Source organism: Ornithorhynchus anatinus, chromosome 20, assembly GCF_004115215.2.
Source record: "Ornithorhynchus anatinus isolate Pmale09 chromosome 20, mOrnAna1.pri.v4, whole genome shotgun sequence".
NCBI classification, from domain to species: domain Eukaryota; kingdom Metazoa; phylum Chordata; class Mammalia; order Monotremata; family Ornithorhynchidae; genus Ornithorhynchus; species Ornithorhynchus anatinus.
The window spans coordinates 30,447,444-30,472,227 of record NC_041747.1 but is presented as its reverse complement, the minus strand read 5'-3'; the positions used below and the strand labels follow the sequence as shown (position 1 = coordinate 30,472,227).

General features: G+C 58.2%; 2 protein-coding genes and 2 long non-coding RNA genes across 6 annotated transcripts in view; 2 read left to right on the top strand and 2 right to left on the bottom strand.

Annotated features, from left to right (window-relative positions):
* C2CD3 (C2 domain containing 3 centriole elongation regulator) overlaps positions 1 to 14,160 on the top strand; it is a 41,246-nt gene extending 27,086 nt beyond the window's left edge. For both annotated transcript variants that reach the window (XM_029047842.2, XM_007661180.2), the window contains 10 exons: positions 784 to 1,125; positions 2,067 to 2,205; positions 2,748 to 2,812; positions 3,606 to 3,811; positions 4,913 to 5,043; positions 6,687 to 6,851; positions 7,794 to 8,011; positions 8,475 to 9,366; positions 10,282 to 10,384; positions 13,403 to 14,160. In XM_029047842.2, the coding sequence (XP_028903675.1) occupies positions 784 to 1,125; positions 2,067 to 2,205; positions 2,748 to 2,812; positions 3,606 to 3,811; positions 4,913 to 5,043; positions 6,687 to 6,851; positions 7,794 to 8,011; positions 8,475 to 9,366; positions 10,282 to 10,384; positions 13,403 to 13,543 (2,402 nt within the window). In that variant the 3' untranslated portion in view covers positions 13,544 to 14,160. The remainder of the gene's footprint in view (positions 1 to 783; positions 1,126 to 2,066; positions 2,206 to 2,747; positions 2,813 to 3,605; positions 3,812 to 4,912; positions 5,044 to 6,686; positions 6,852 to 7,793; positions 8,012 to 8,474; positions 9,367 to 10,281; positions 10,385 to 13,402) is intronic.
* On the bottom strand, positions 6,802 to 7,798 carry LOC120639055. Its single transcript, XR_005661229.1, has 3 exons — positions 7,663 to 7,798; positions 7,230 to 7,328; positions 6,802 to 6,871 (listed from the first exon to the last, which is right to left on the bottom strand). It is a non-coding gene; the product is annotated as an uncharacterized LOC120639055 (long non-coding RNA).
* On the bottom strand, positions 11,756 to 13,428 carry LOC114805819. Its single transcript, XR_003753847.2, has 3 exons — positions 13,316 to 13,428; positions 12,833 to 12,981; positions 11,756 to 11,843 (listed from the first exon to the last, which is right to left on the bottom strand). It is a non-coding gene; the product is annotated as an uncharacterized LOC114805819 (long non-coding RNA).
* A 1,824-nt stretch (positions 14,161 to 15,984) lies between the features above and the next one.
* Positions 15,985 to 22,147, top strand: LOC100090617 (mitochondrial uncoupling protein 3). 2 transcript variants are annotated; one of them, XM_001512772.4, is made up of 7 exons: positions 15,985 to 16,179; positions 17,009 to 17,240; positions 17,944 to 18,145; positions 18,425 to 18,622; positions 18,970 to 19,071; positions 19,924 to 20,101; positions 21,742 to 22,147. In XM_001512772.4, exons 2-7 carry the CDS (start codon positions 17,115 to 17,117, stop codon positions 21,854 to 21,856), a joined length of 921 nt encoding a protein of 306 aa, XP_001512822.1. In that variant the 5' UTR covers positions 15,985 to 16,179; positions 17,009 to 17,114; the 3' UTR covers positions 21,857 to 22,147. The 2 variants fall into 2 exon arrangements, with proteins under 2 accessions (XP_001512822.1, XP_028903657.1); XM_029047824.2 differs by lacking the exons at positions 19,924 to 20,101; positions 21,742 to 22,147 and having other exon boundaries at positions 18,970 to 19,716.
* Positions 22,148 to 24,784: the final 2,637 nt, after the last annotated feature.

Sequence of the window (24,784 nt, the reverse complement as noted above, 5' to 3'; positions counted from 1 at the left end):
CAGTGTCTACCCAAACAGGGTGGTTGTGATGATGAATTTCTGAGATCCGAGTTCTTCTGATCTTCTACGTAACTGAAAGGACTACTTGATAGGCGTTAACGAGCAAAGGCTCCGAAGCCCGGGGCCTCACCGCAGAAGCTTCGATTTGAGTCTAGCAGGGTCCCTGCCGTCTCACCTAGACAACTCGATGGATTTTTGTGGGGCCCAAGCCTAAGTCGGAGTACCGGACAGGCTCCTCACCGAACACCTGACTGGGCCTGGATTCACTCAAAAAGCGGCCCTGGAAAAAGCCACTGTGATTATTGGATCGAACTTTTAGACAGAAAAGTGTAGAAAAATAAGCAGTCTACTCCTCCTCGGGGGAAATGGTCAATTTTCCTTCCTCCTGAGATGCAGCAAGGTTCTGAGTGCTGAACCCATTATCTTTCTGGGAGAGGAGAATTGAAAAAGAAAACAGATACAGTGGAGAAAACCCTCAAACAAGAGGAAACCCTCCCCCCGCCCCCCGAAACACACGTGCACATCTACACCGACAGTTACCTGTGGATACGGTGGGAAGGGAAGCCCCAACCAGAGGGGGGATATACATTAAGGCCATCCTCTGTGGAGTGGCTGGATTTGCAGAATACCATGCCTCGGGAAGTTTTCGCTTTTGCCTCTCCCTGGATCGTTGTAGATCTGTTTCCCAACTGCTTGCTCTGAAAAGGAAAGACCTTGGAGTAAAACTCAGGGGAAACAGAGGATGTTCCCCAACAGGTGTCACTTTATTCCATCTTCCCACAGGTGTTTACCCTCTGTTCAGGCGCAACGCCGATGACCTGTCGGGAGCCGCCGTCCGAGTTCGCGTCGCTCTGACTTCCAGGCTCGACCCCAGCAGTCCTATCCCGGGGAGTGACTCTGCTGGAGACGGCAGCGACGGCGACTCCGAGGTGATCCCCGGCGGGGATGTCCCGGCCTCCCGGGGCCTCGACGTCCCGGAGGACTGTGCTCCTCCGGAAATGCCCTGCGGACCCCCAACCCCAGATCCAGCTTCAGCTCCAGCCCCGGGCCCAGCTCCAGCCCATCTGGAAAGTACTTTTGCTGTCAACATCCTTGTGGAAAGAGCCATGCATCTAAGTTTAAAAGGTAAAACCTATTCCCTTTAACTACCGCGGGGGCTCTGACCCTGGAGAGCCATTGCAAACCCCGTCGGAGTCGGTTTATGTGGGAGCCATTGCAAACCCCGTCGGAGTCGGTTTATGTGGTGGCATTCCCACCAAGAGTTAGGGGAGAGGCCAAGGGACCACCCCCAAAAGTGGAACAGACTGAACAGGCTGACGGCCTCCTCCAGGTCCTTTTGGACTAGTTCGCTATCAGATCTCTCTTGTCATTTTCCCGGTCGATTGACCAAAACTGCGGGCGGTTCAGCGGGAGGTCATTTGCTGTATCCCTAACAGTCATTTTCTTTCAAGTTATTTTGCTTACTGTAGAGGTGGCACGGACCAGGTTCTGGGGCCCCGGGCCCAGGGGGTCCGATGGTTAAAAGGGGCGGAACGGGAGGTGCTCCGGCGGAACGGGCAGTCCTGCCTGACCCTATAGCACCTCAGGTCACCCCAGCAGCAACCCGTGAGCACATATATTTCTGTGTCCTCCTGGGTTTTGTTCTCCATCACAAGGACTTGTAAATGTGCGTTTCAGCAGCCCCTTCCCTCTTTCTCCTTTTCTTTCCCCTCTCCCCCTACTTCTTCCTCCTCCTCCTTGTTGTGGGACATGGCAGAGCATTGGGAAAGGGAGGCTGCCAAAGCCCTCCAAGCCAAAAACTGCCCTGGCTGGGTGTGTCAGCCCAATTTGGTCCTAGGAGAAGTTGCGGGAAAGACCTGGGGGCTCTTTCCTGTCTTCATTTTCTTCATTTCTCTTAGGAGCTGGGATTTAATGAGGGGACGGGGAGGGGGAGAGAGAGATAGAGGCAGAGACAGACAAACATAGCCAGGTCACCTCCATCCTCCGGAGTCGTCGGCTGTTTCTCCCGTTTCCAGGGGTCCTGGTCACTCGACTGGGAAGACTCAATCCAGCGCATTCTTTTCTAGGGAGCCCTCTGACCGAACGAAACGTTGCGTCTCCCAGTTGCTGCGTGTCTTTTGCCGCTGCGGATGAGAGGTCCCCGATATATTCCCCGGTGGTTGAAAATACAGACTCCCCAGTCTGGGACTTTGAGCAGCAAACAAGGTTGGTGCTGACCCTGTTTCCTACCCAGGATCCGTTGGATCTGTACATCGGTCTATAAGGGATTTGCGGGCAGACGCTGAGTCTTTTCCCGGTGCCCACACCCACCCAGTGAAAGGGCCCGAAGCAGTGCCCTACCCCAAGTAGCCCCTGCCCTACTTGCCCCCCACCCCCAGCCACACACACACCCACCCTTCGTCACCTGCATCTCCTGTACTGTGATGGGACACATTGCGATGTTCGTTGAGTACGTTTTGGACAAGCCACCTTCCTCCTTCTCTCCTAGAGGACTGATTCAAGGTCTTCATTTGCTGCAGTGAATTTCATGACTCATCGCAGTCCTTTTGAAGAATCACTAGTTAATGTCTTTTATAGCAAGAACAGACACTGATTCTCTCCCGCTCCCTCCCCAACTCGCCCCAACTCTTAAGAAGAAAAACGATGGACAGCGTCTGACTGTCCAGGTCTCCAGAGGCCTCTTCCATCTGAAGGCATTTGAAGAGTTGTCTTGTAAGAATTTTGAATGCATGATTGTTTTCTAATAGGTTACCCAACGAACTTCTGCTGGACCCCCGGCAGACCCTAGTCTTCAAAGTGTGGCACAAAACAGGTAATCGGTGTTCTCAGCGCATGAAGGGGATCTGCTGGTGGGAAAGAGCTCAGACGGAGGTTGCCAGAAGCGGATTCTGGGGCCCAGGTTCAGCTGGAAACCTTCCAAGGGAGGCAAACTCTCCTGATGGAAGGCTCATTCTGTCCTGGGGCTGTCAGGGGTGACAGGCCATTGTCACAAACCTGGTGACCGTGTTGAAGTCGCACGGCTCTGGAACCTCCCTCTGGATCCTCCACTGTGTGGAACTAGAGGCAGAAAACTCCCTTTGGTGTCTCTCTGCTCTTTTCTCTCTCAACTCCTCAAAGGCCCGACCGGACAGGGCAGGGAGAGGTGGGTGCCACCGAACCGGATGGGACTTTTCAAGATGAATAACTGAAAAAAAAACCCAAAGACCAGTGGCTGGACTGAGTCCCGGGTCCACGCCTCAAAGCCCGTGCCCCTCCCCCAGCCCCGCCGAGCCCCAAGCCCCCTTCTTCGCCTCTCCTGTGTGTTCAAGGCTTGGAGGAACGAGCTCCACTTTGCCATTCAAGCTAGATACCTGCTGAACTGTCTCCCTACAGCCTGTGGCCTTTCCCGGGCGTGAGGGAAGCAGCAGTTGCCCCGCATCCCCAGCCCACTGCCCACTGAGGCAGAACCCCGAGGTAGGGGAGGGGAGGAGGGAAGAGGACGGAGAGGAGGAGCAAAGCGGAGCCTATGGGAAAATCCTGTCAGAGTCAATCTCATTGTTTCAAGATCCTTGTCTCACCCCCATGGCACCCAGTGATACCGGCCATCTGCTTTGCCGTTGCCCTAGATGTTGAGAGAGTGATTGGTTTCGCCTCCGTGGACCTCTCGCCTCTGCTGTCCGGCTTCCAGATCGTCTGTGGCTGGTACAACATCACCGACTTCAGCGGGCAGTGCCAGGGGCAGATTAAGGTTGCCATCTCCCCTCTTGAAAACATAATACACCTCAAAGAAGAGAGGCTCGCGAGGCCGGCGCCCCAAGCTTCGGGAGCAGCAGTACGTACCTCAGTTCTGGCGGGACCCACGGAGGGCTTGTTCTCGTTCGCCTTCCGAGGACCCCTGGGCCCCAGACCGGCTGGATTTGGGACTTCTCTGGAGTCCGCAGCCTGTTCCTTCCTATGGCGATAACTCCGGGCCATCGATTCACGTCCCGGCTGCCCGTTGGCTCGGAAGTGTTAAATGCTCCTCTGAGAGTCCAGAGATGCACACCAAGTCCAGGAAGAGATCCGTAGAGCAGACCCCTCCCCTCCAGTTGGTATTTCGGAAGCATTCCGGGGCCCGGTACGTGAAAGCAGGCTTTCCAAACGGTCTCCAGGCCGAAGGGTGTAACTGACTCCCCAAGCAGTCGCAGGCTAAAGCAAGTTGGAGTCTCCGGACGTGCCCGGTCCCTCCGTTCTCTGAATATAAATCCCAGACCACCGCAGTTCAAAATGACCCTCCCGGCGGAGAATCCCCATCTCCGGGCGCCAGGGAGACCCTTCTCTTACAGTAAGTCGGTCAGTTGGTCGACCAGTCTTAATCCCGCTCGGCACCTGCTTTCCCAGCATACATGCTGCCCATTCTGAAGATGGAGAAATGGCCCCCGTGTCCTGGCTGGGATTTCAGAGAAGTCTAGAGGGGATTTTGCCCCGGGTGGCTCATCTCTGTTACACACCAGGCAGTGGGAGGAAGACCTATTCCTGGACTGTTGGGTGTGTTTTAATAGTTTCCAATGTGGAGGTCTGTCTGCACTGGCTCCTGGATGTGTCTCATCCCGTTGGGCCCAATTTTCCATAGTGAGTAAACAGAATAAATACTTACATTCATTCTCTCTCTGTCATGATATGACAACCAGCTGATACAGACAGCTTGGGTTTCTTTCCTCCCTTAATACAATACAGACTCAAAGCGGATCTCGAGCATTCTGCAGTCTCTCTCCTCGTTTTTTATTGTCGTTGCTCTCCTGATTTGATTTTCATCGATTGAATGCTCCAATTTTCAGGGTTGCAGTAGTTGTCCTGTAACTTGAAGTGTGTTTGACGTTAAGTGATGTGAGGAGATAACTGCTTCCACCAGGAACCCCTCCTGTAATAAGGAATTTCATCTCCACCTTTGCAGAGTCAACACTTCGGGACTCTGTTCCCTCAAGCCTTGGCTGTAGGCCCACCTTGGCCTTCATTTCCCAGCTGTATTTCCAGAGGCATCGCAGACCCCTCGGCCCAGGGCGTCGGCTTCTCGGCCTCTAGTCAGTAAGTGCTCCGTGTCAGCGGCGACGCGAAGGGATCGGGGCATGCCGAGACCCGAGCGATAACGCGGCTCCGCCTTGACCTGTAGAAAGAGAAGAAGCAGAGCCCGGAGGCGAAGCCGGGTTCAGTATCCCCTCAGGGTCCCATCTTCGCCTGGGTTTTGGCCAGAAGTAGAGGTTGGAATTAGAGGTGTGGAGCTCTGGGAAATTTCCTTGCGGCGCCCGGCAGGAGAGAACCCCAGGGAAGCGGCAATTGTCTCTTGCTTGTGCCCTGGTCTTCTCCCTTACAATTGGACCGGCTGCCACTGCTGCATCAGTCGACCTGCGCTTACCGTGTGCAGAGCAATGGACTAAGCACCTGGGAGAGTAGAATAGAGGAAACAGGCCCATGAAAAATGGACTCCAGGACCTTTCCTGCCCAAACCCCGGGGGGTGGGGGGGGTGCCCATTCAGCCAGCAAGACGCTTGACAGAGCAGTGATGTCACTTTATCGGCCTCTCCAGAGCGAGCTACTTGGCCAGGAGCAGGGCACCGCCAGCAGACACAGGACACTGTCACTCCCCTAGACCCTGGAGATTGGAGGGGCCTGGCCAGATGTCCCAAGTCTTCCCTGGGCTGCCCCAAAGCCTTTCGGATCAGGAAACCCTTTCGCCTGCCGTGGAAACACGGTGGCCAGCAGCCAGCCTGTCTGCTTTCTCTGGTTCATCACTCCCTGAGCTGAGGAAATCTCCTAGGCAGTTTTCGCTCTAGCTAAAGTTGTCACTCTGGAAAACTGAAAGGTTAGACCATGCTCTTGCTGCTTTGCTGGCAGTGTTCTCTGAGCTTCTCTCCCTAGCCTCCAGAGAGATTTCCCACATGCCCCTACCGGTTTTTAGGGGTGTCTGTTAAGCCCTTACTATGTGCCAGGCACTGTACAAAGCACCGAGGTAGATGCCAGCTCGTCAGGTTGGACAGAGACCATGACCCACATGGGGCTCACCATCAATTCCCATTTTACAGATTGAGGTAACAGAGAAGTGAAGTGACTTGCCCATGGTCACACAGCAGATGAGTGGCAGAGTCGGGATAAAAACGGAGCCGGGATTAGAATCCAGGGCCTTCCGACTCCCAGGCCCCGCTGCTTCTCCCTGTTTCATGGAGGTTCTCCCCATCAGCTGGAAGAACCTTTGGCCAGCTTCAGGGCCCACATCCATCAGTCCACAGCCCGGCTAGGGCCTCGCAGTTTTCCTGAGGTCCTGACCTCTGTAGCTTTCGAGCAGGCAAGCTAACGGGGTTAAATCACAGTGGAGTTGACAGACTGGGAATTCCCATCGCCATCGGTGCGCTTTCTCCAAGGATGGCCAAACTGTGACCCTTGTGCTTTGATTTGGGGTTACTCACGCTCGGCTGGTTAGAGAGCCAAGATCAGATCTGGATCAGGGCTACCGCGTTCTGCTCCGGTCGAGCCGTACCGGGCCGGGCCTGCGGTGCCAGGGTGCAGTCTGAGGCCTCTTTCCACCCGCCCTCCTTATTGGCAACGAACGATCTCTCGGAGAAGGTTGTCGAAAGTTACTCGGAGCTCCGTGCTTCGCCTCGGTGGCGGTGGGGAGGGCACTTTATCCAACTCAAAAGAAAGATTGTAACTAATGACCTCTCGATCCGGGGCAGGAGCAGTCCTTCGAGAAGCCTATCGGCACGTCACGAAGAGCACGTTCAGAACGTTCGCCGATTTCACGAGTCCCTGCAGCACGTGGAAGGGAGTGGCGTGCGGGGCGACATCAGGCTGGAATCGCTGTCTCACTCATCCCGCTCTTCCCTCCGAGCCTCTCTCAGGTGAAGCGCTTGTTAAAGATCTGGAGGTTTTAGTGGATCACACGTTGAATGAGAGGCAGCCGGGGAGTGCTATCATTACTATCGTAATTGTTGTCGATGACTTACTAGTGTCAGGTACTAGTCTAAGCGCTGGGGTGAGATAGCAGTTAATGAGGTCAGACAAAGTCCCTATGCCACATGGGGCCCCCAGTCTAAGTAGCGGGAAGAACAGATATCGAATCCCCATTTTATAGTTGAGGAAAAGGAGGCATGGAGAAGTTAAGGGACTTGCTCGAAGCAAGTGGCAGACCTAGGATTAGAATCCAGAACCCCCCCAGACCTATGCTCTTTCCGTCAGGCCACACTGCTTCCCATAATGTTTCAAAGACCAGAACTGACCTTCGGCAAGCAGTACGTTTGGGGTCAGTCTGAACTTCTGAAGCAGGAAGGGGTTCAAAAAGCGACGACAAGGATGACTGAAGATTTGGAGGGCGGGGCCTAAAAGGAAAGTTTGATGAGGAGGGGTTCGAAGGCGGAAGATGAGAGTTTGACAGGGTAACTTAACGACGCTCCTCGAGGGGCTGAAGACCTATAGGAGGCAACGGACCAAGCTGGCTCAGAAAGACCTAGAATGTCAGCTGCCTGTGGAAAGAGAGTCAGAGGTATTTAGTGAGCGTTTACTATGTGCAGAGTACTGTGCTAACTGCTTGGGATAGTATAATACGATACCAAAGAGAACACCCTTTGCTTCTGTGGCACATTTCCCAGCACCTAGTACAGCGCATTGCCCTCAGAGGGCACTCAATACATACAGTTAATAGCTGCCACTTACCAGCTACCCCTGCGGGACTTCTGTCTGCTCGAATTCGAAGGGTTCGGTTTTGTGACACCCGTTGGCAGAAATGAGTCGGGGAGGGCATCCCTGACCCCACTGAGCGGCTCCTCTGTCGCGTTCTGTCGCAGGAGAAACCTGAGGGAGTTGGATGAGATTCAGCGCCACTTGAGCAGGAAGCTAGCCAAGCCTCCTCCCGGGCTCCACGGTGGCCACGAGCCCCCACGGGACTGGCCCGGCAGGGAGGAGCCTCCTCCTGGGGCGGGGAGGATCAGCCTGGACCCGGAAAGCCGCCGCATCCTAGAGAAATCCAGCCACTTGGTGTCTCACGTCAGCGCCCTCATTACTGGTAGGAACTCGTGGGCTCCTTTCTACTCAGTGCTCACTGAGGCTCTCGAGTGCCGGCTTCTTGGAATCCTGTCTGGCCAGTGGCTTCTGGCTTGGGGATTCCGGCCACGTTTTCCAAACTGAGGTTCACATTTTATCAGGGTTCCCCTTTCCAAAACGCACTATCTTTGCGCTTCCTCCTCACCCTCACCCTCCTCCCGGCCCTTTCTGTCCTCAGACGTGAGCACGGATGTGCCCGTGTCTACCGGGGGATTAGCCTGCCGCCCGTTGAAATTAGGCAGGCTACAATGCTGGGACTTACTGTGTAGAAGGAAACATCACGACCCTGGTTTCTGGGGAGGGAGGAACTGACCGGAGTTTATCGTAACGCCATTTTCAATTGATCTTCTGGAGTGAAAGGTGATTTTCCAAGACAGCAAGATCGCTCACCCCAGATCCTACTGAGAATGCGTTTTCTCGCTCAGATCTGCAGAATATGACCAAGGGTATCCGAGACCCTGCAAGCTTTCAGCGAGGCACAGAGGTTGAGACTCTGCCGGGCGTAGAGAGTCCGACTGGTGGAGGAGAGAGAATTGGCCGGCAGCAAGTGGGAGCGTCAGCCGGAAGCCCAAGGGACCGGGTGCCCGCACCTTCTCCGCCCCCTCTCGGCAGCGCGCCGTCGACAGGGGGTGGCCCGTTGGAGATTCTGGACCGAGCAGTGACCGCACAAAGCCCTCCCCAGCTCACCCAGGGACCGAGCCAGCCCGAGGCAGAGCCGGCTTCCAGTGGGGATGAGTATGAAGAAGATATCATTGAGCCAGAGACCCTCAATGAAATAACGGCAGTGACCGACAGGACCAGACCCTGGTCCAGCATCCTTTCGGAAGCCGAGAAGGCTGCTGCTACCGCTGCTATGGAGGGATGGGGTGACCCCCTGCGACCCTCCAGAGAGGGTAGACATGAAGGAAGTGACCCTCTGTCCAGCCTCGAGCCAGGAGGCTCCCCTAGCGGACTGAGTTCGGCCAGCTCAGGCGACGGCCCCTGTACCGAGACGGGCGGACCGGACAGCGCCGAGGCGGGGGCGGGTGACTCGTCAGATGGTCGGGGAGCCCAGGAGGAAGATGGGCTAGAGGCCGAGGCAGCGTCCAGCCCGTCGACTGGTTCTCCAGGGTGCCGCACCTCTACCAAGATCCCAGCCGCCTCAGAGACGGGAGAACAGAGTTTCGTGCCCGGCGTCCGCGGTGCCACCCGGACAGATGGGGAATGGCACGGAGGGCCGCCCTCTCTCTCCTCCAGTAGCGACGAAGGCCGCCCTAGTGCCCGACAGGAAAGGGGGCCTGCCGCCCGGAAGGAAACCTCGAGGCCTCGGATCCCCTCGTATCCTTTGGGGTTTCCCAGGAAGTTGCCCAAGCCCTTCCCCTCTAAGCCCTTTCCTAGAGTAGGCCAGGCCCTCCCCCCGGCCCATCCCTACGGTCTCCCCCTGGAGCCGCTCCCCCGAGCTGTCCACTGGACCGCCGGCTTTGCCGGCTGGATCTAGTGGACCAGTTTTCCTTGGGTGCTCACCACTGTCTTTTCACGTATCAGAACTTTAGAAACCGGTGCTCCTACTCACATTCAAGATGAAAGCTGTGTGACTGTGGGCAAGTCACTTAACTTCTCGTGTGCCTCAGTTACCTCATCTGTAAAATAGGGATTAACTGTGAGCCTCACGTGGGACAACCTGATTGCCCTGTATCTGCCCCAGCGCTTAGAACAGTGCTCTGCACCAAGTAAGCGCTTCACAAATACCAACGTTATTATTATGAAAGTTCATGTTTTCCTCATTCCGACCCTTTCCAGGAATCTAACCCACCTTTCTGTAAGCAAAGGGTCCAAACAGCCACCTGGCCTGGGTGGCGAGGGCACCCTGTACCTGGAGCGGGCGGGCAGGCAGGACCCAGTGCCATCCCAAGGCCCCCGCCCGCTGGCTCCGCAGTTCTCCAGGTCCCAGGGAAGCTCCGGGCCGTGCGGCGGGGAGGGATTCGGGAGCCGGGAATGGAGCCAGACCTGGCCGGGGTTCCGGGAGGATGTCCGGCCTCGTGGAGCCGCGCCGGGCAGCCGTCCCAGGAGGGGAGCCGCTCCCCCGCAGGCTTCCGGGAGCGCGCTGAGCGTGCTTGGGCGCACTGGTCCTCCAGCTGGGTCCTTGCCCTTGAACAAATAGCAAACGGAGGAAAGACCCAAACTGGGGGTTTGGGACTGTGGGGGTCAGGGAGTCCACCTCAGATAAAGTCTCATCTTAACCATTCCCTTCAGACCGGAGCCGATGGTGGTCCCCAACTTCTTCCTTCCATCCCGACAGCTGGAAGCATCTATGAGGATACTGGCCCTGTCCACGGCCCCGCCCCCAGAGGAGGTGGTGAGTTTGATGTCCTCCCGCTCGCCCCCCTTGGGGCCACAGCCGATTAGAGCGGCGGGGTCCTTCCGAACAGCACTTCCGGGGCGTTGCCGGAAGTACCGGGGAGTTCCCACCCTCGTTCCAGGTCTCCCCGAGCACGTCGAGATCCGAAATGCAGGGAGTGGAGTGGGCGGCGGTGGGGGACACGACGTCAGGCCGGGGCCCTTCCTGGCAACGGGAAAGCCTCGGGGCCAGAGTCTGCCTTCCTCCTTTCTTCCTTCCCTTCCCTCCAGTTGACAGCACATCCAATCTTGGTTCTCTCACTCCAACGGTTTTTTTTAGTCTGTGCCCATATCTGCCCTGCTCCTGTGCCCTAAATCCTGGCCCTGGTTTGGATCGCATGGCGCTCCTTTCCCTTCTTAGAGCCCCAACGTCTGTGTCCCGTGGTTGGCAGAGCGCTCCGGGTGACGGCCCGGTTCCCCGCCTGAGGTAAACCAACCCACTCTGTGGGTGAAAGGTGAAACGGGCCCCGTCTATGTTTAGCGTTCGACCGGTCTGATTCCAGATTACCGTCCAGCTGGCTGATCTCCAAAGCCGCTGTTTTGCTCTCGGTTGCCAGGGCGTGACTGTTGCCGCCTCGGTCTGCTGAGTCGGCATCTGCAGAACTCCAGGAAGCCGCTCGGAAGGCGAGGGGGAGCGGGGCTGGGTTCGGGGGGAGAAAAAGCTCCAGCAGTGAGGTCAGAGATCCCCTCCCCAGAGGCGGGACCAGTGGCGTTTCGGGTGTAGCAAGCGCCCTTTCTGCCCCGATAGCCGAGAGGGCAGGAGGGTGGAACGGTGATAGGCGGGAGTTGGTGGAGTGGGGTGGGTGACACCGATAAAGACCTGCTCCGCCCTAGAGGAGGCTCGGTGCAGTTCGGTGGAGGGGATTTCACAGGCAGCTGAGCCAGGCACTCCCTGTTAGGACTCCCTTCGTTTCATCTCCTCCAGGAGGCCTTCCCTGACTAGTCGATCACTCGATCGTATTTACTGAGCACTTACTGTGGGCAGAGCACTGGGCTGAGCCCGGTCACTTGCTTAGACTTGGCCGGCATTTCGGAGCGGGGAAGACCCTCCTTCTGGGCTCTCACGAGCAATCCCGCTCTCGGGAAATCGGGAGACCGGCTCCGACGGCGCCCGCCCCGACGGCGCCCGCCCCGACGGCGCCCGCCCCGGTGGCCCTTCCTGGCAGTCTCCGCTAAGGGGGAGCCGCAGGTCCCACCAAGCAAGCCGGTCTTGTCGCGTTGGAGCCCGGCCCAGAGTGACCTCTCACTCGTTATGGGAGTGGGGTGGGGGATTGAGGGGAGGGGTGCCTGAGAAGCATCTCACAATCGCTCATTCCCATGGTACCTGTTTCACTTCTGCTTTGAAAATACCGTCTGTGGAAATGCAGAAGTTTTCTTGGTGTAGTCGCCAAGACTCTAGGGAGACAGCTACTCCTTCACTGCAGGGATAAAAATAAAACTTTTAGTTCAGCAAAACCCAAATTTTGGTTTCAGTTCTTCTTCCTCGGCAGCTCTGGGTATTTAATCCCCAAGTTCCGTGCCCAGCTCTGGGGTGAGAAGATAAGTCTGGGTGTTTCGATGCCGACAGGCTCAGCCCTGCTCTTGCAGCACCAACGTGAGGAAAAGGAGATGAGGGCACGTCTGCTGGGGCATTCCCAGCCTCGGAGGGGGTTTAATCGGAGAAAGTTGGTCCGGAGGAGAAAAGATATGTATAAAACTGGTCGGAAGGGGTCTATTTCAGAAGAGGCCACATCTTCCACGTTGGAACGGGAAGCCTTCCCACTAAAAAAGGCAGGAGTGTCTTCCGCTGGACGCAGCGGGACGACTTCCCCACGGGAGTCGAGCGGCTGACCGTGTTCTCCTGTTCCGCCCAGGGGACCTAAGCTACTCGAGGGTGTCGGAACCCCAGTCCGGCCCCCTCCATCGGGCCCGGCCTCGCCTCCGGGATGAAACATCTGGGGTTTCATCCTGAGCGCCTGGGACTTGGGGTCCCGGGTGACTGCACGCGGGCCGCTCTCTGTGCTCTTTTGGGCATCTCGGGGCCCGGGGCTTAGGTTCGAAACAAAAGAAGGGAAAAAAATGAGGAAACACTTTTCCACCAAATGGATGAGTGAAATCCATATCCTCAGGAAGCTGTGCAGCCAAAGGTTTGGGTAGACCCTCGGCCTAGGGTTCGGGCTGGGTCACTGGGGGAAGAGTCACAGCTGGAGTCGGGGAGAGTCAAGGGGATCGGATGGTCCGTGCTCCATCACTGGGGGACCGTGTCAGGAGTGTCGGGCGGTCTGTATTGGGTGACTCAGTGGAGTCAGGGATGGAGAGGGGAGAGCCAGGGGTGTTGGATGATCTGTGCCGGGTCACTGAGGGAGAGTCGGGGGTGCTGGACATCCCGGTTCACGGGGGGAGAGTCAGGGGTGTTGGATGGTCTAACCTTAACCGTGAGGATGAGTGTCCCGGAGGGCCGCCGGGACCCGGTTCCTCCCAGCATCCGGGTGCCACTGTAGAGCCAGAGTCCTGGGCCGAATGGGGCCTACGAAGATCTCAGGAGAAGGTGTTGCTCGTGGTCTGAGGAAGCCTGAGCTAGTGGAAAAGAGAGCAACAGCTCAACGTCGGCATAGCAGAGGGCCCAGGCTAAAAGAGGCTAGCCGCTCAAGGAACTTTTCAGTCAGTCTCATCCCTGCCTCGAGTGTCCTTGAGGAGGAGGCCCACAGCCGTCCCGTGGCTTCCTGGATCCCACAAGAAACCCCTGGCAGAGGAAGGATCGGGGTCCAGGTCTTTGTATGTGGAAGAATGTGTGCACAGCACGGGCATGCGCGCACATGCACGCGCACACGCACCCCTCCCTCTTCCCCCCCACCTCGACCCTCCGTCTAAAGAGCTGAATTGTGGGGACAGGGCAAACTGGGAAACCCACCTGGGTGGCTGGGAGCGCCAGGGCCTGTGATGCTGCACAGCGCACTTGCCCACGACCTCGGCTATAACCCGGCCGTCTCTTCTCTAGAAAAGAAGCGACCCTCCCGAGAGAATCCCGAAGTGGAGCCGCAGTCGCCCCAAACCCAGCCAGGCTCCTGCGGATCTGCCACAGCAGGAGGCCCGAAGGATCGCCAAGATATTCTCTGGCCGGTATTCCAAGGACAACTAGGCAGTCCTGTTCAGAGCAAGGAGACTGGAGGATCGGTCAGCAGCCCAGCGGGGCCGGCGGCCTGGAGCTGAGGCGCCAGCGGGGGCTCTGCGGGGGAGGGAACCCGGGGGACCCTCGGCCTCGCTGGAGCAACGCCAGAACCGGTGCCTCTCCCTCCCCTCCTCCCTCCCCTCCGCTCGAGAACCTCATCTGGGCCGGTCCTGGGTGGAGACATCAGTCCCAAGCCAAGGAAACCGGGAAGGGAGAAAGTCGGCCGGTCCTCGGGGAGGGGGCTCACGCCCCGCGGTCCCGGCAGTCCCGGCCCCCGGGGCCAGTCAAGCCGGGCCCTCTGGCCAGGGGAGGAAATGGCTGCCGGTGGGCCCCGAGCACTGTGCTTGGCTGGGCCAAAGACCCCACAGACACGGGGTGCCCCCAAGCCACCACCCCGGGGAGGATGGGGCCACAATGGAAATTCATTCCTACGATACCCGGGAGTGACTGCCGAGTAAAAATCCCCCCCTTCCTCCTCCACTCAGGCCATTGTCTTAAACTGAAACCGCACTTTTAAATTATTTTTTAACAAAGTCAACAGAATTATTTTCTCGTTTCAATAAAGCCACGTTTGTATTTTTGTGTGATCCTTTTCGTTGGACCGTTTTCTTCGGGCCAATCCTCGTCACTCTGCAAGAGCGAGGAGGTCCCGCTGCCCCAGCAGCTGGGGCCTGGGGGAGAGGGATGGGGGACGACCGGGGGAGGGATGGAGGCAACCCCTAATTTTGGCTGGGGCGGGTGCTGATAACCAGGCCGGGCCCTACTCTCTCTCGGCGGTCCCGACCGCCGGGCCAGGCCGGGCCAGGCAGGCGGCGAGGCCCAGTGGATAGAGCAGGGGCCCGGGAGTCAGAAGTACCTGTGTTTTAATCCCGGCTCCGCCGCTCGCCTGCCGTATGGCCTCGGACGGGTCACTTCACTTTTCTGTGCCTCGGCTACCTCATCTGTAAAATGGGGATGAAGACTGCGAGCCCCATGCGGGACAGGAACTGTGTCTGACCCGTGTATCTACCCCAGCATTTGGCACAGTGCCTGGCGCATAGTAAGCACTTAACAAATACCATTAAACCGGGGTCATGGAGGGCCCTTGAATTGGGTTGGGGATTGGGAACTTTACAGTCTAAGACAGAGGGAAACAGGTACCTTACACCCATTAAGCAGAGGAGGAAACCAAAGCCCAGAAAAGGTAAGTCTCTCGCCCAAGGTCCCCACGTGCCCAGTCAATACTAGGAGTTGGGAAACCCAGGTCTCCCGACTGTCGCGTGCTCTTTCCGGCAGGCTCTGCTGCGTTACTGTTATTCCGCGAACTGTTTGCAGCCTAATCTCTTATTTCACACTTCTTTAACTGCAAACCACCTGCCGCCCGGGAACTGGATATAGCCCACAGAGATTCTGTAAACCTCCAGCCGCTAGTTGTGAGTAGTTCACCCTGAGGGATCCCAATGAAAAAAGGGAAGGGGAGGGATTTTGCCCATTAAGCGGATCCTTCGTCAATCCAGATTGCTCCGGGTCGGCCTACTGGCCTCCTGACCCCGTGGTCCCGCGCGGCGGGTGCGACAGTCCTCGGGCTTGGCGTGGCCGGCGTAATTTCCAGTTCCCGTCACCCTGTGTGCTCTTCTCCATCCAGCCAACCAACTAATCTTCCCCGGGCGCCTGCCATCACCTTTGCCCCAGTTCCCGGCCCGGTTACTCAGAGAAGCAGCCTGGCTCAGTGGAAAGAGCCCGAGCTTGGGAGTCAGAGGTCATGGGTTCGAATCCCGGCTCCGCCACCTGTCAGCTGTGTGACTGTGGGCAAGTCACTTCACTTCTCTGTGCCTCAGTTACCTCATCTGTAAAATGGGGATGAAGACTGAGAGGCTTATGTGGGACAACGTGATTACCCTGTATCTACCCCAGCGCTTAGAACAGTGCTCTGCAGATAGTAAGCGCTTAACAAATACCAATATTATTATTATTATTCCCCTCCCCCGACCGACGGTGGGCTTGGGGCTCTCGTTCCCAGAGCACCCGTCCGGCTCCCACCAACTGGGGCTGAGGGCCGAGAGGCGCCCGGGGCTGGCCCGGCGGCCTCGGCCCTGCCCCCTCCGACCAGGTCTGGAGGGCCACCCGGAAGATTTCACACCCAGCTTCCCCGTTCCGTCCCGCCGGGCCCCGGGGTGTCTGGGTGCCAACCGTTCCCGGAATCTGTCTTCCATTCTGGAGAAGGGAGTCATCTATTTTAAAGAACGACGGGCCTGGAGAAGGGAAAGAGCGTGTGACCTTACATTAGCTGACCCCGCGGTCAAGTGATCTGGGTTCCTGTTGGATAAAGTTTCGGCCCGACGGGAGGCTATAAATAAAGGGGTCGCCCAGCAGCCCCGTCACGGCTAAAATCCCGGGAGGGGAGAGTCAGGCACCCGCCGACCCACCTGTGGCTCTTCAGGCGAGTCGGGTCCCCGCGGCAGCCCGCGCTCGTAGGCGGGGTCGCAGGTGGGAGCTCGCCAGATCGGCGGTCTCGGTCCCAGGACCGCCTCTCTGGGAGGGAGTTTGATATTTCCAACTCCTGGGTCCGACCGGAGCCCGTGGGAAGCGGCCGGAGACGGCACGGGGACCTGCCCCAACCTGTGGAGGTGAGTTCCAGTCACCAGCTGGGGACCTACAACGAGTGGCTCGTGGGGAGCTGGGTCTTTGGGAGGGTGCCAAGAGCCAACCGAGGAAACTGGTGAGGGTCAGGATGAGGGTCTTCCTCATCCTCCTCCTGAACCTCATCTCCATCCCTCATCGTCCTCCTCGCCTTCAACCTCAATGAGGGGAGGGCTGGGCCTCCCTGGGGGTGGAGATGAGATCCTGGGGAGACCAGAGGAGGAAAGAAGCAAAGGACACCACGCTTGCAACCCGACCCTCTGCTGCTGCTGGAGGCAGGGCCTCCTGGGACCCTGGGGGGTTTGTTTGGTCAGCGGACTGCTGCCCCCGAGCCCAGCTCTGGCCGGCCCCAGGGCTAGGACTTGGGGGCTCGCTGGCTTCCCCACCTATGGAGAAGGGGGCCACTCGGGGTTGCGGGACCCAGAGGCAGGGAGGGACCTGGGGCTGGGGGTCCAGCTTCGATGTGCTGAGCCAGGCAGACCGCGCCCCGACCCCAGAAGAGTTGGGACAAAGCCGCTTCTGTCTGAGGCCAGGCCCAGCGCTCCGCCCCAGCCAAGGCTCCGGGTGACAGAGCGGCCCCGCGGCTGGACGGTGGGCCCAGGCCCAGGTCCCCGGGGGCCTGAGCCGCAGTGGTTTCAGCAGGGCGGCAGGACCTAGCCGAGGTCCAAGATGACCCCCGGAGCCTGGCAACCCCTCGGCTCCTCTGGCCCGTTTTTCTTTCATCTCCTGTAAAACGGGGAGCCCTGCCCCGCCTTGCCTCGCCACGCCAGAGAGTCTCAGACCCAGGCAAGGTTGTCTCATTCTTTAACTCTGTAGCCCCGTAGGCTCGGACTCCCGCGCAAGCCAAGGACGGAGCTGCCCCCTTGAAGGGCCTCTGTGACCCTCTCGCATTCCGGGCGGCCCGTTTCGATCCTCTGGGACCATGGTTGGCTTCAAGCCTCCCGACGCCCCTCCCACCACAACGGTCAAGTTCTTCGGAGCCGGCACCGCGGCCTGTTTCGCCGACATCCTCACCTTTCCCCTGGACACGGCCAAGGTTCGCCTGCAGGTATAGGCTCTCCCCCGGGATGGTGCTCTGGGCCCCAGCCAACCTCGGCCCTCCCGCCTGCCCACCCCCGTGCACACGCACGCAAAGCTGAAAGGAGGCCTGGAGCCGGCCCCATGCTCTCTTTTGGCCCCAAGGGCTCTGCCTCATTTTCCCTCCCTTGCCAGATGGGCTTCAGGGCACATTTCTGGGCTCCCTCCACCGTGGTGTCCGAGCCCAGCCCGTGCACCTTTCACTACACAACATCCGGGCCTGGTCCCTCCCTGCCCCAGAGGGCAGGGAGGGTTAGGGTAGGTGTCCCGGGAGAGGTGGGAAGAAGAGAGGGGGAGAGGGGAATGGAGGAGAGGAGGAAATGGGCCTGGAAGGGGAGGGGTGTGTGGGCCTAATGTTCACAATGTTAACTTCTCTATGCCTCAGTTACCTCATCTTTAAAACCGGGATTAAAGCTGTGAGCCCCATGTGGGACAAGGACTGTGTCCACCCAGATGAGCTTGTATCTACACCAGAGCTTAGTACGGTGCTTGGCACATAGGAAGCACTTAACACACACCATTAAAAAACAAAAAACTGCATCTCACTGCTGACCCCCGCTACCCAGGTGGTGAGAATACAGTCCCGACAGACGCGGGTCCAGCTCCCAAGGTAGCTAAGGCACTCTCCTCCGGCACCCTTGGCTCATCGCCCCCACCCTCCATATGCCCTGCAGATCCAAGGAGAACCCGGGGCAGGGCAACCTGTGCGGTACCGGGGCGTCCTGGGCACCATCCTGACCATGGCGAGGACCGAGGGCCCGGGCAGCCTGTACGGCGGGCTGGTGGCCGGCCTGCAGCGCCAGATGAGCTTCGCCTCCGTCCGCATCGGCCTCTACGACTCGGTCAAGCAGCTCTACACGCCTGCGGGATCGGAACGTGAGCGTGGCATCACGGCGGGAGGCGGGCAGGACGGCACAGAGCGTCGGGCATAGAAGCCAGGGGCTGAGAGGCTCCGTTCTAGGATGGCGGCCCTGGAGTCGGAGCACCGAGCCTCCGGTTCCCACCCCCAGCCTGGGAGGCAGGACCCCGAGGCTCTGGCTCCCGGCAGTGGGGGGCCGCGAGACCGTTCCGGGGAGCCCCGAGGCCTCCCCGTCTCCGGGCAGGCCACCGTCACCTTATGCCTCACCGGTCAGGCCGCCTCCACCTCCCTTCCAGAATCCAGCATCGCCGTCCGGCTCCTGGCGGGGTGCACGACGGGCGCCATGGCGGTGACCTGCGCCCAGCCCACGGACGTGGTCAAGGTGCGTTTCCAGGCCTGCGTGCAGCTGGAGCCGGGAAGCAGGAAATACAGCGGGACGGTGGACGCCTACCGGACCATCGCCAGAGAGGAAGGGGTCAGAGGCCTGTGGAAAGGTAGGGTGCGGTTCCAGCTCCACTTGCTGCTCTTTGGGGTCCAAGCCCTGGGGGGAGGTTGCCGACTCGTGGCCCCCGGATCCGAGCCAAAAGAGATGGGAGATGCTTGCCTCCCACCCCCCATCGGCCCATCCGGGTGTTTCCGGCCCCCAGCCTCATCGTTTCTGGGTTCCTCATCTCCTTAGACCTGCAGAAAGAAAATCGCCCCATTTTGGGAGAGTTCACAAGGGAGAGACCCCCGACTGCCTGGAGGCAGGAGATGGACCAGGGAACCTCTCGGATTCGGTCACTTCAGGTGGCCGGGATTCTTTCCTTTGCTCACCAGCTGCCTCCGTTCTCCCGAACAGGGACCGTGCCCAACATCACCCGGAATGCCATCGTCAACTGTGCCGAGATGGTGACCTATGACCTCATCAAGGAGTCACTGACGGACCACCACCTGATGACGGGTGAGGCCTCTTGGCGTCTGGCGCCCAGGCATCAGGGAGAAATGGTCTGCAAGAAGGTAGCGCTCACATTCAAACACAAAGGGCAGCTCCATACTGGGTGTGTCGTTCAACGCGCACACACGCGCACACACAGAGTAAAACCTTTCGATGAAGGAACCTCTCAAAGAACAGACTTTCTTAGGTCCTGGCACCTGCTGCGGACCATGATCCAGAAAGAAAACTCCCAACGGGCACGTAGGCCTTGTGGCAGAGCGGTGCTGAAACCCCGTCCTTTCTTCCACTGCCTCGATGGGCAGGGTGGTTTGTACCACCTGCTCCGTCTGAAATTCCAATTTAACTCCCAACTCTCCCTGGTCTACTGTCCGCCCAGCCTCCCTCAGAAATAACCCCGCTCACCTGGTCATCTCCTGACCCGGCCTCGCCCGCGGGTCTCCGCTGTCCTCAGCGGCGGCTACCCTGAGGTCCTCCGGAGGCTGACCAGGCCTGGATTAGAGAAGAGCGGGAGCCGGGCAGGCCGGGGACAGGCCCAACGGCAACGGACCCGTCCGGTCTGAACGGGACTGCGTTCCTCGGCGCCACGGGACTGGGCGGTGGGGCCGGGGTGGGTGGATCCGGGAAGGCGACTGGGGATGGATGTCGGCGCTAGAGAGGGAAGGTGGTTTCTCGTCTAAATGCTTACATAAGGAGGGTAGGGTGCCCGCAGCGCAGCTCTTCAGATTCCAGTTGAGCCCGCGCGGAGGTACGGACACAGAGGCCCACTGCGAGGCTGGCTCCCGGTCAGGGCTAGCCTGAGCCGGGGAGCCTCTTCCCAGGACGCCGGGGCCCGAGCGGCTTTCACCCTCTCCTCCGCAGACGACTTCCCCTGCCACTTCGTCTCGGCCTTCGGCGCCGGCTTCTGTGCCACGGTGGTGGCCTCCCCGGTGGACGTGGTGAAGACGCGGTATATGAATTCTGCCCCCGGCCAGTACCCCGGCGTCTTCGGCTGCATGAAGGCGGTGGCGGGGGAAGGGCCCGCCGCCTTCTACAAGGGGTGAGGAGACTTGCGCGGACCTTTACGGGTGCTGGGCTCAGGGAAGCAGCGAGCGGCCCCCCACCCGGCTGCGACCTCTAACCCCTCTGGCCAGAGCTCTCGGGCTCCTCTGACCCGCCTGCTCGTCCGTCCGCCCGCCCGCCTGCCTCCCTCCCGGCCTCCCCTCCTCCCCAGCCCCCTGCCCACTCAGCAGTGCTCCCGCCTCCTGGAAACGGGGGCTTTTCAGAGAGCCCAAGGGCCGATCGGCGGAGACAGGAAAGGAGAAGAGCGGCTAGTGCAGGCAGGGGAGGTGGAGGCCGGGCTGGGGAGGGAGAGAGGAAGTGAGGACTAGAGATTTTTTCTCCCGTCTCTCCCGTTGATGTGACAGCGAGTGTCCGAGGAGCAGAACTCCCTCATCCCTCCCTCGGTATTCAAGACGGGACTGCGGGGCCGGAGAGGCGGCTTGCGGCCGGGGCCCGTGACTCGCCGAATGAGAGGGAGGCCCATTTGGAGACGGGAAGGAGTCTGCTCTGTGGGGGCAGTGAACCCATCCCTGGGGGGTGGCAGGGCGTGACAGAGTAGCACCTGAGGCCCCTGGCTGGGCAGCGGGGCGGCCCCTGCCTTGGCAATCCCCTGCACCACCCGGCAGAGAAGTCAGTCAGTCGACTGTATTTGCTGAGCGCTTACTCTATGCAGAGCACTGTACTAAGCACTTGGGAGAGGACAACAATAATAATAATAATAACAATGTTGGTATTTGTTAAGCGCTTACCATGTGCAGAGCACTGTTCTAAGCGCTGGGGTAGACAGGATAATCAGGTTGTCCCACGTGGGGCTCACGGTCTTCATCCCCATTTTACAGATGAGGCCACTGAGGCCCAGAGAAGTGACGTGACTTGCCCACCATCACACAGCTGACAAGTGGCAGAGCCGGGATTCGAATCCACGACCTCGGACTCCCAAGCCCCTGCTCTTTCCACTGAGCCACGCTGCTTCTACAGACACACTCCCTACCCACGACAAGCTTACAGACTAGAGGTTCTATCACTTGCCTGCCGTGTGACCTTGGGCAAGTGACAACTTCTCCGCGCCTCAGTTACCTTATCTGTAAAATGGGGATCGAGACCGTGAGCTCCACGTGGGACAGGGACTGTGTCTAACTCAATCTGCTTGTATCCACCCTAGCGCTTGGTACAATGCCCGGTACACAGTAAGCGCCTAACAGATATAATAATAATAATAGGGGACGAGTTTACAATCTAGAGGAGCGAAAGGGATCCAGAGCCTGGGGAAAGGGGAACTGGCCAGTAACAGGGAGAGAGTTTCAACTGGAGGTCAGGGCTCCTTGGGGAATTCTCTTCACCAAACAAAGCTCTCGCCCAAGGCCCGACCCCAGAAAAGGGGCCCCGACCACTGAGCTGATGGAGACATTTCATGGGGTCTGTTTCTAATCCCGGCTCCGCCACTTGTCAGCTGTGTGACTTTGGGCAAGTCACTTCACTTCTCGGTGCTTCAGTTCCCTCATCTGTAAAATGGGGATTAAGACTGGGAGCCTCATGTGGGACAACCTGATTACCTTGTATCTACCCCAGCGCTTAGAACAGTGCTCGGCACATAGTAAGCGCTTAACAAATACCAGCATTATTATTATCATTACCCAGGTTTACCCCCTCCTTCTTGCGGCTGGGATCCTGGAACGTGGTGATGTTCGTCACCTACGAGCAGCTGAAACGGGCCCTGATGGAAGTCCGCGTGTCATGGGAATCTCCATTTTAGGAGAGAAGGGGCAGCGGATCGCCGAGGCATCGCACCGGTGGCGGACGGACAGCGGTGACCCTCCTTACACGCACAGAGGTGCACACTCGCACTCCCGCACGCCGGCCCCCACCCCGCTTTGCGGAACGGTAGTCCGCCGCTGAATCTCAAGAGATAACCCTTCGGGATGCAAGTCCGAAGAGGTGGAAGAGCGGAAGGGATCTGGCCTTACAACGGCCTCTGCTCTTAAAGGAACGCTTGTCGCCAACCGGCAAGATGGAAATGTAAATTATATTAATTTGGGAAACACAATAAGGCTACGCCTAACGTTTAGGTCACAGAGCGTTGAGCTTTATAAAATGATCCCGAACAGGAATAGCAGGCCACACCGCGGAAACCTGAGCTGAGAGCGAGGGGCCGGCAGACGGGCACTCGGTGGCCTTCACCCATCAAGAGGGCGGGACCGGGGAGCCGGGGGCAGAGGCGCAGAGCAAAGATCTACCGGGGGGGGGAGGTCTGGGTGACTGCACCGACCCCAGAAGACCCGCTTAACATCCTCCTCCACCCTGGACTCCCGGAGCTCGAGCCAGGGGGATCCTCGGAAATGCTCGAGTGAAGCAAAACCACCCGTGGGAAAAACCCCGCCGCAGATCGACCGACCGGGAAGCCCGGTAGAGCAAGGATGTCATTGAAGAGGATGAACCGAGACTGGAAGAAGCCATTTACCAATTCAGGAGAGAACTAAAAATGTTGATTAGATGGGAAGGGCAGTTTGACGAGGAGCAGCTGGACTGCTGCTAGGACTGAGGTGTGGGCAGAGGGATACTGAGGAGGGATTTGGGGGAGGACTCTGGGTGAACTCCCTGCCCGGCGGCCTAGGGCAGAGAGAGGAGTCTCTTTGGCCTGCATATTCGCTGAGCCCCACCGATGAAGGAAAGAACTGGTTCTGTGGTCTCGACGGCACGAGCTGAAAGTTCAGGAATTTGGGGAACCTGGGCCACCTTCCCAATAAAGGAAACCACGGACTCGGGCGGGGGAGATCGCGATGGCCATTTTCTTTGCTCTCTGCTCTTCCGTACTGCCCAGTCCCACCGGTCAGGTCCACCAAGCCCCGGAGGGAAAGGTCCCAGACGCCCACCCCCCTCTCTTCGTCCAGACGCCTGCAGCAAAGGCCCAGCATCGACTACACTGGGCAGGTGCCGCAATCAGGCCCACCCAACCCTCGTCCCCACAACCTCAGCAGCATCCGGCCTCCTCCGGCCCACAGGGGCCAATGACCCCGGTTGCTCAGATTCTCCACCTGGCACCGCCGGGCCTGAAGAGCGGCCCCAGATGAGACTAGGAGCCGGGCTGAAGGCCTGTGCCTTGCTGGGGGTTAGGAGAGCAGATCAAGGAGGAAGGGGAAGGAGCACGGGCCTTGGAAGCCAGAGGATCTGGGTGCCAATCCCAGCTCCACCATTTCCCCGCTGGGTAACCCCAGACAAGTCACTTCACTTCTCTGTGCATCGGTTTCCTCGACTGTAAAATGTGGATTCAGTACCTGTTCTCCCTCCTACTTGGCCGGGAGCCCATGTGTCCCACAGGATTAACTTGCATCTACCCCGGCTCTTAGAAGAGTGGTCGATACATAGTAAGCACTTAAATACCATTAAAAAAAGAAATAAAGCAGCAAGAAAAGCTGTTTCTAACACCGTGGTCCACAGAGTCCAAAGGAGGGAGATTCTCCTACCTGGCCGTGAGTCTGCTGTTCGACTGTGGGCCCCTCCTGACTCTGGGCCTTTCCTGCCGACCCCGTGGAAGCAGCACGGCCTAATGGAGAGAAGCTAATCAGGAAGTCAGAAGGACCCGGGTTCTAATCCCAACTCCACTACTTGTCTGCCGTGTGACCTTGGGCAAATCACTTAACTCCGGGCCTCGGTTATCTCATCTGCCAAATGGGGATTAAGAATGCAAGCCCTATTGTGGGATTGGATTCACCCAAATTAATTTGTATCTACCCCAGTGCTTAGTATAGTACCCTGTACATAGTAAGCACTTAAATACCACAACTAAAGTGTCAGTCAATTGCATTTATTGAGCACTTACTGTACGCAGAGCACTCTACTAAGCACTTGGAAGAGGACAACATTAACACATCCGACACATTCTCTGCCCATAACGAGCTTACAGTCTAGAGGGGGAGGCGGGCATTAATAGTAATAAACAAATTACAAATACGTAGATAAGCGCTGCGGGGCCGGGAGGGGGGAGGAATAAAGGGGGCAAGTCAGGGTGACGCAGAAGGGAATGGAAGAAAAGGAAATGAGGGCTTAGTCAGGGAAGGCCTCTTGGGAGAGGCCCGGACCCAGCTGGCTCCCACATACCATTACCCTGTATCTCCCCCAGGGCTTAGAACGGTGCTCTGCACATAGTAAGCGCTTAACAAATACCAACATTATTATTATTATTATTATTATTATAACGTTAGTATTTGTTAAGCGCTTACTAAGTGCCGAGCACCGTTCCAAGCGCTGGGGTAGATACAAAGTAATCAGGTTGTCCCACGCAGGGCTCCCAGGTTTCACCCCCATTTTTCAGACAAGGTAACTGAGGCCCAGAGAAGCGAAGCCCAAGGTCACACAACTGACAAGCGGCGGAGCGGGGATTAGAACCCATGACCTCTGACTCCCAAGCCTGGGCTCTTTCCACTGAGCCGTGCTGCTTCTCAGTACTTCTCATAGTACTATGTACTAAGTACTATGATAGATGTGTCTCTGTCTCTGTGTGTCTCTCCCCGTCTGTGTGTGTGTCTGCCTGTGTGTCTCTCCCTGAGTCTCTCTGTCTCTCCCTGTCTCTGTGTGTGTCTGTGTATGTCTCTCTCTCTCTGTCTCTGTGTGTGTCAATCCCCCATCTCTGTGTCTCCCTCCCTGTCTCTGTGTCTCTCTCCATCTGTGTGTCTCTCTCCCCCGT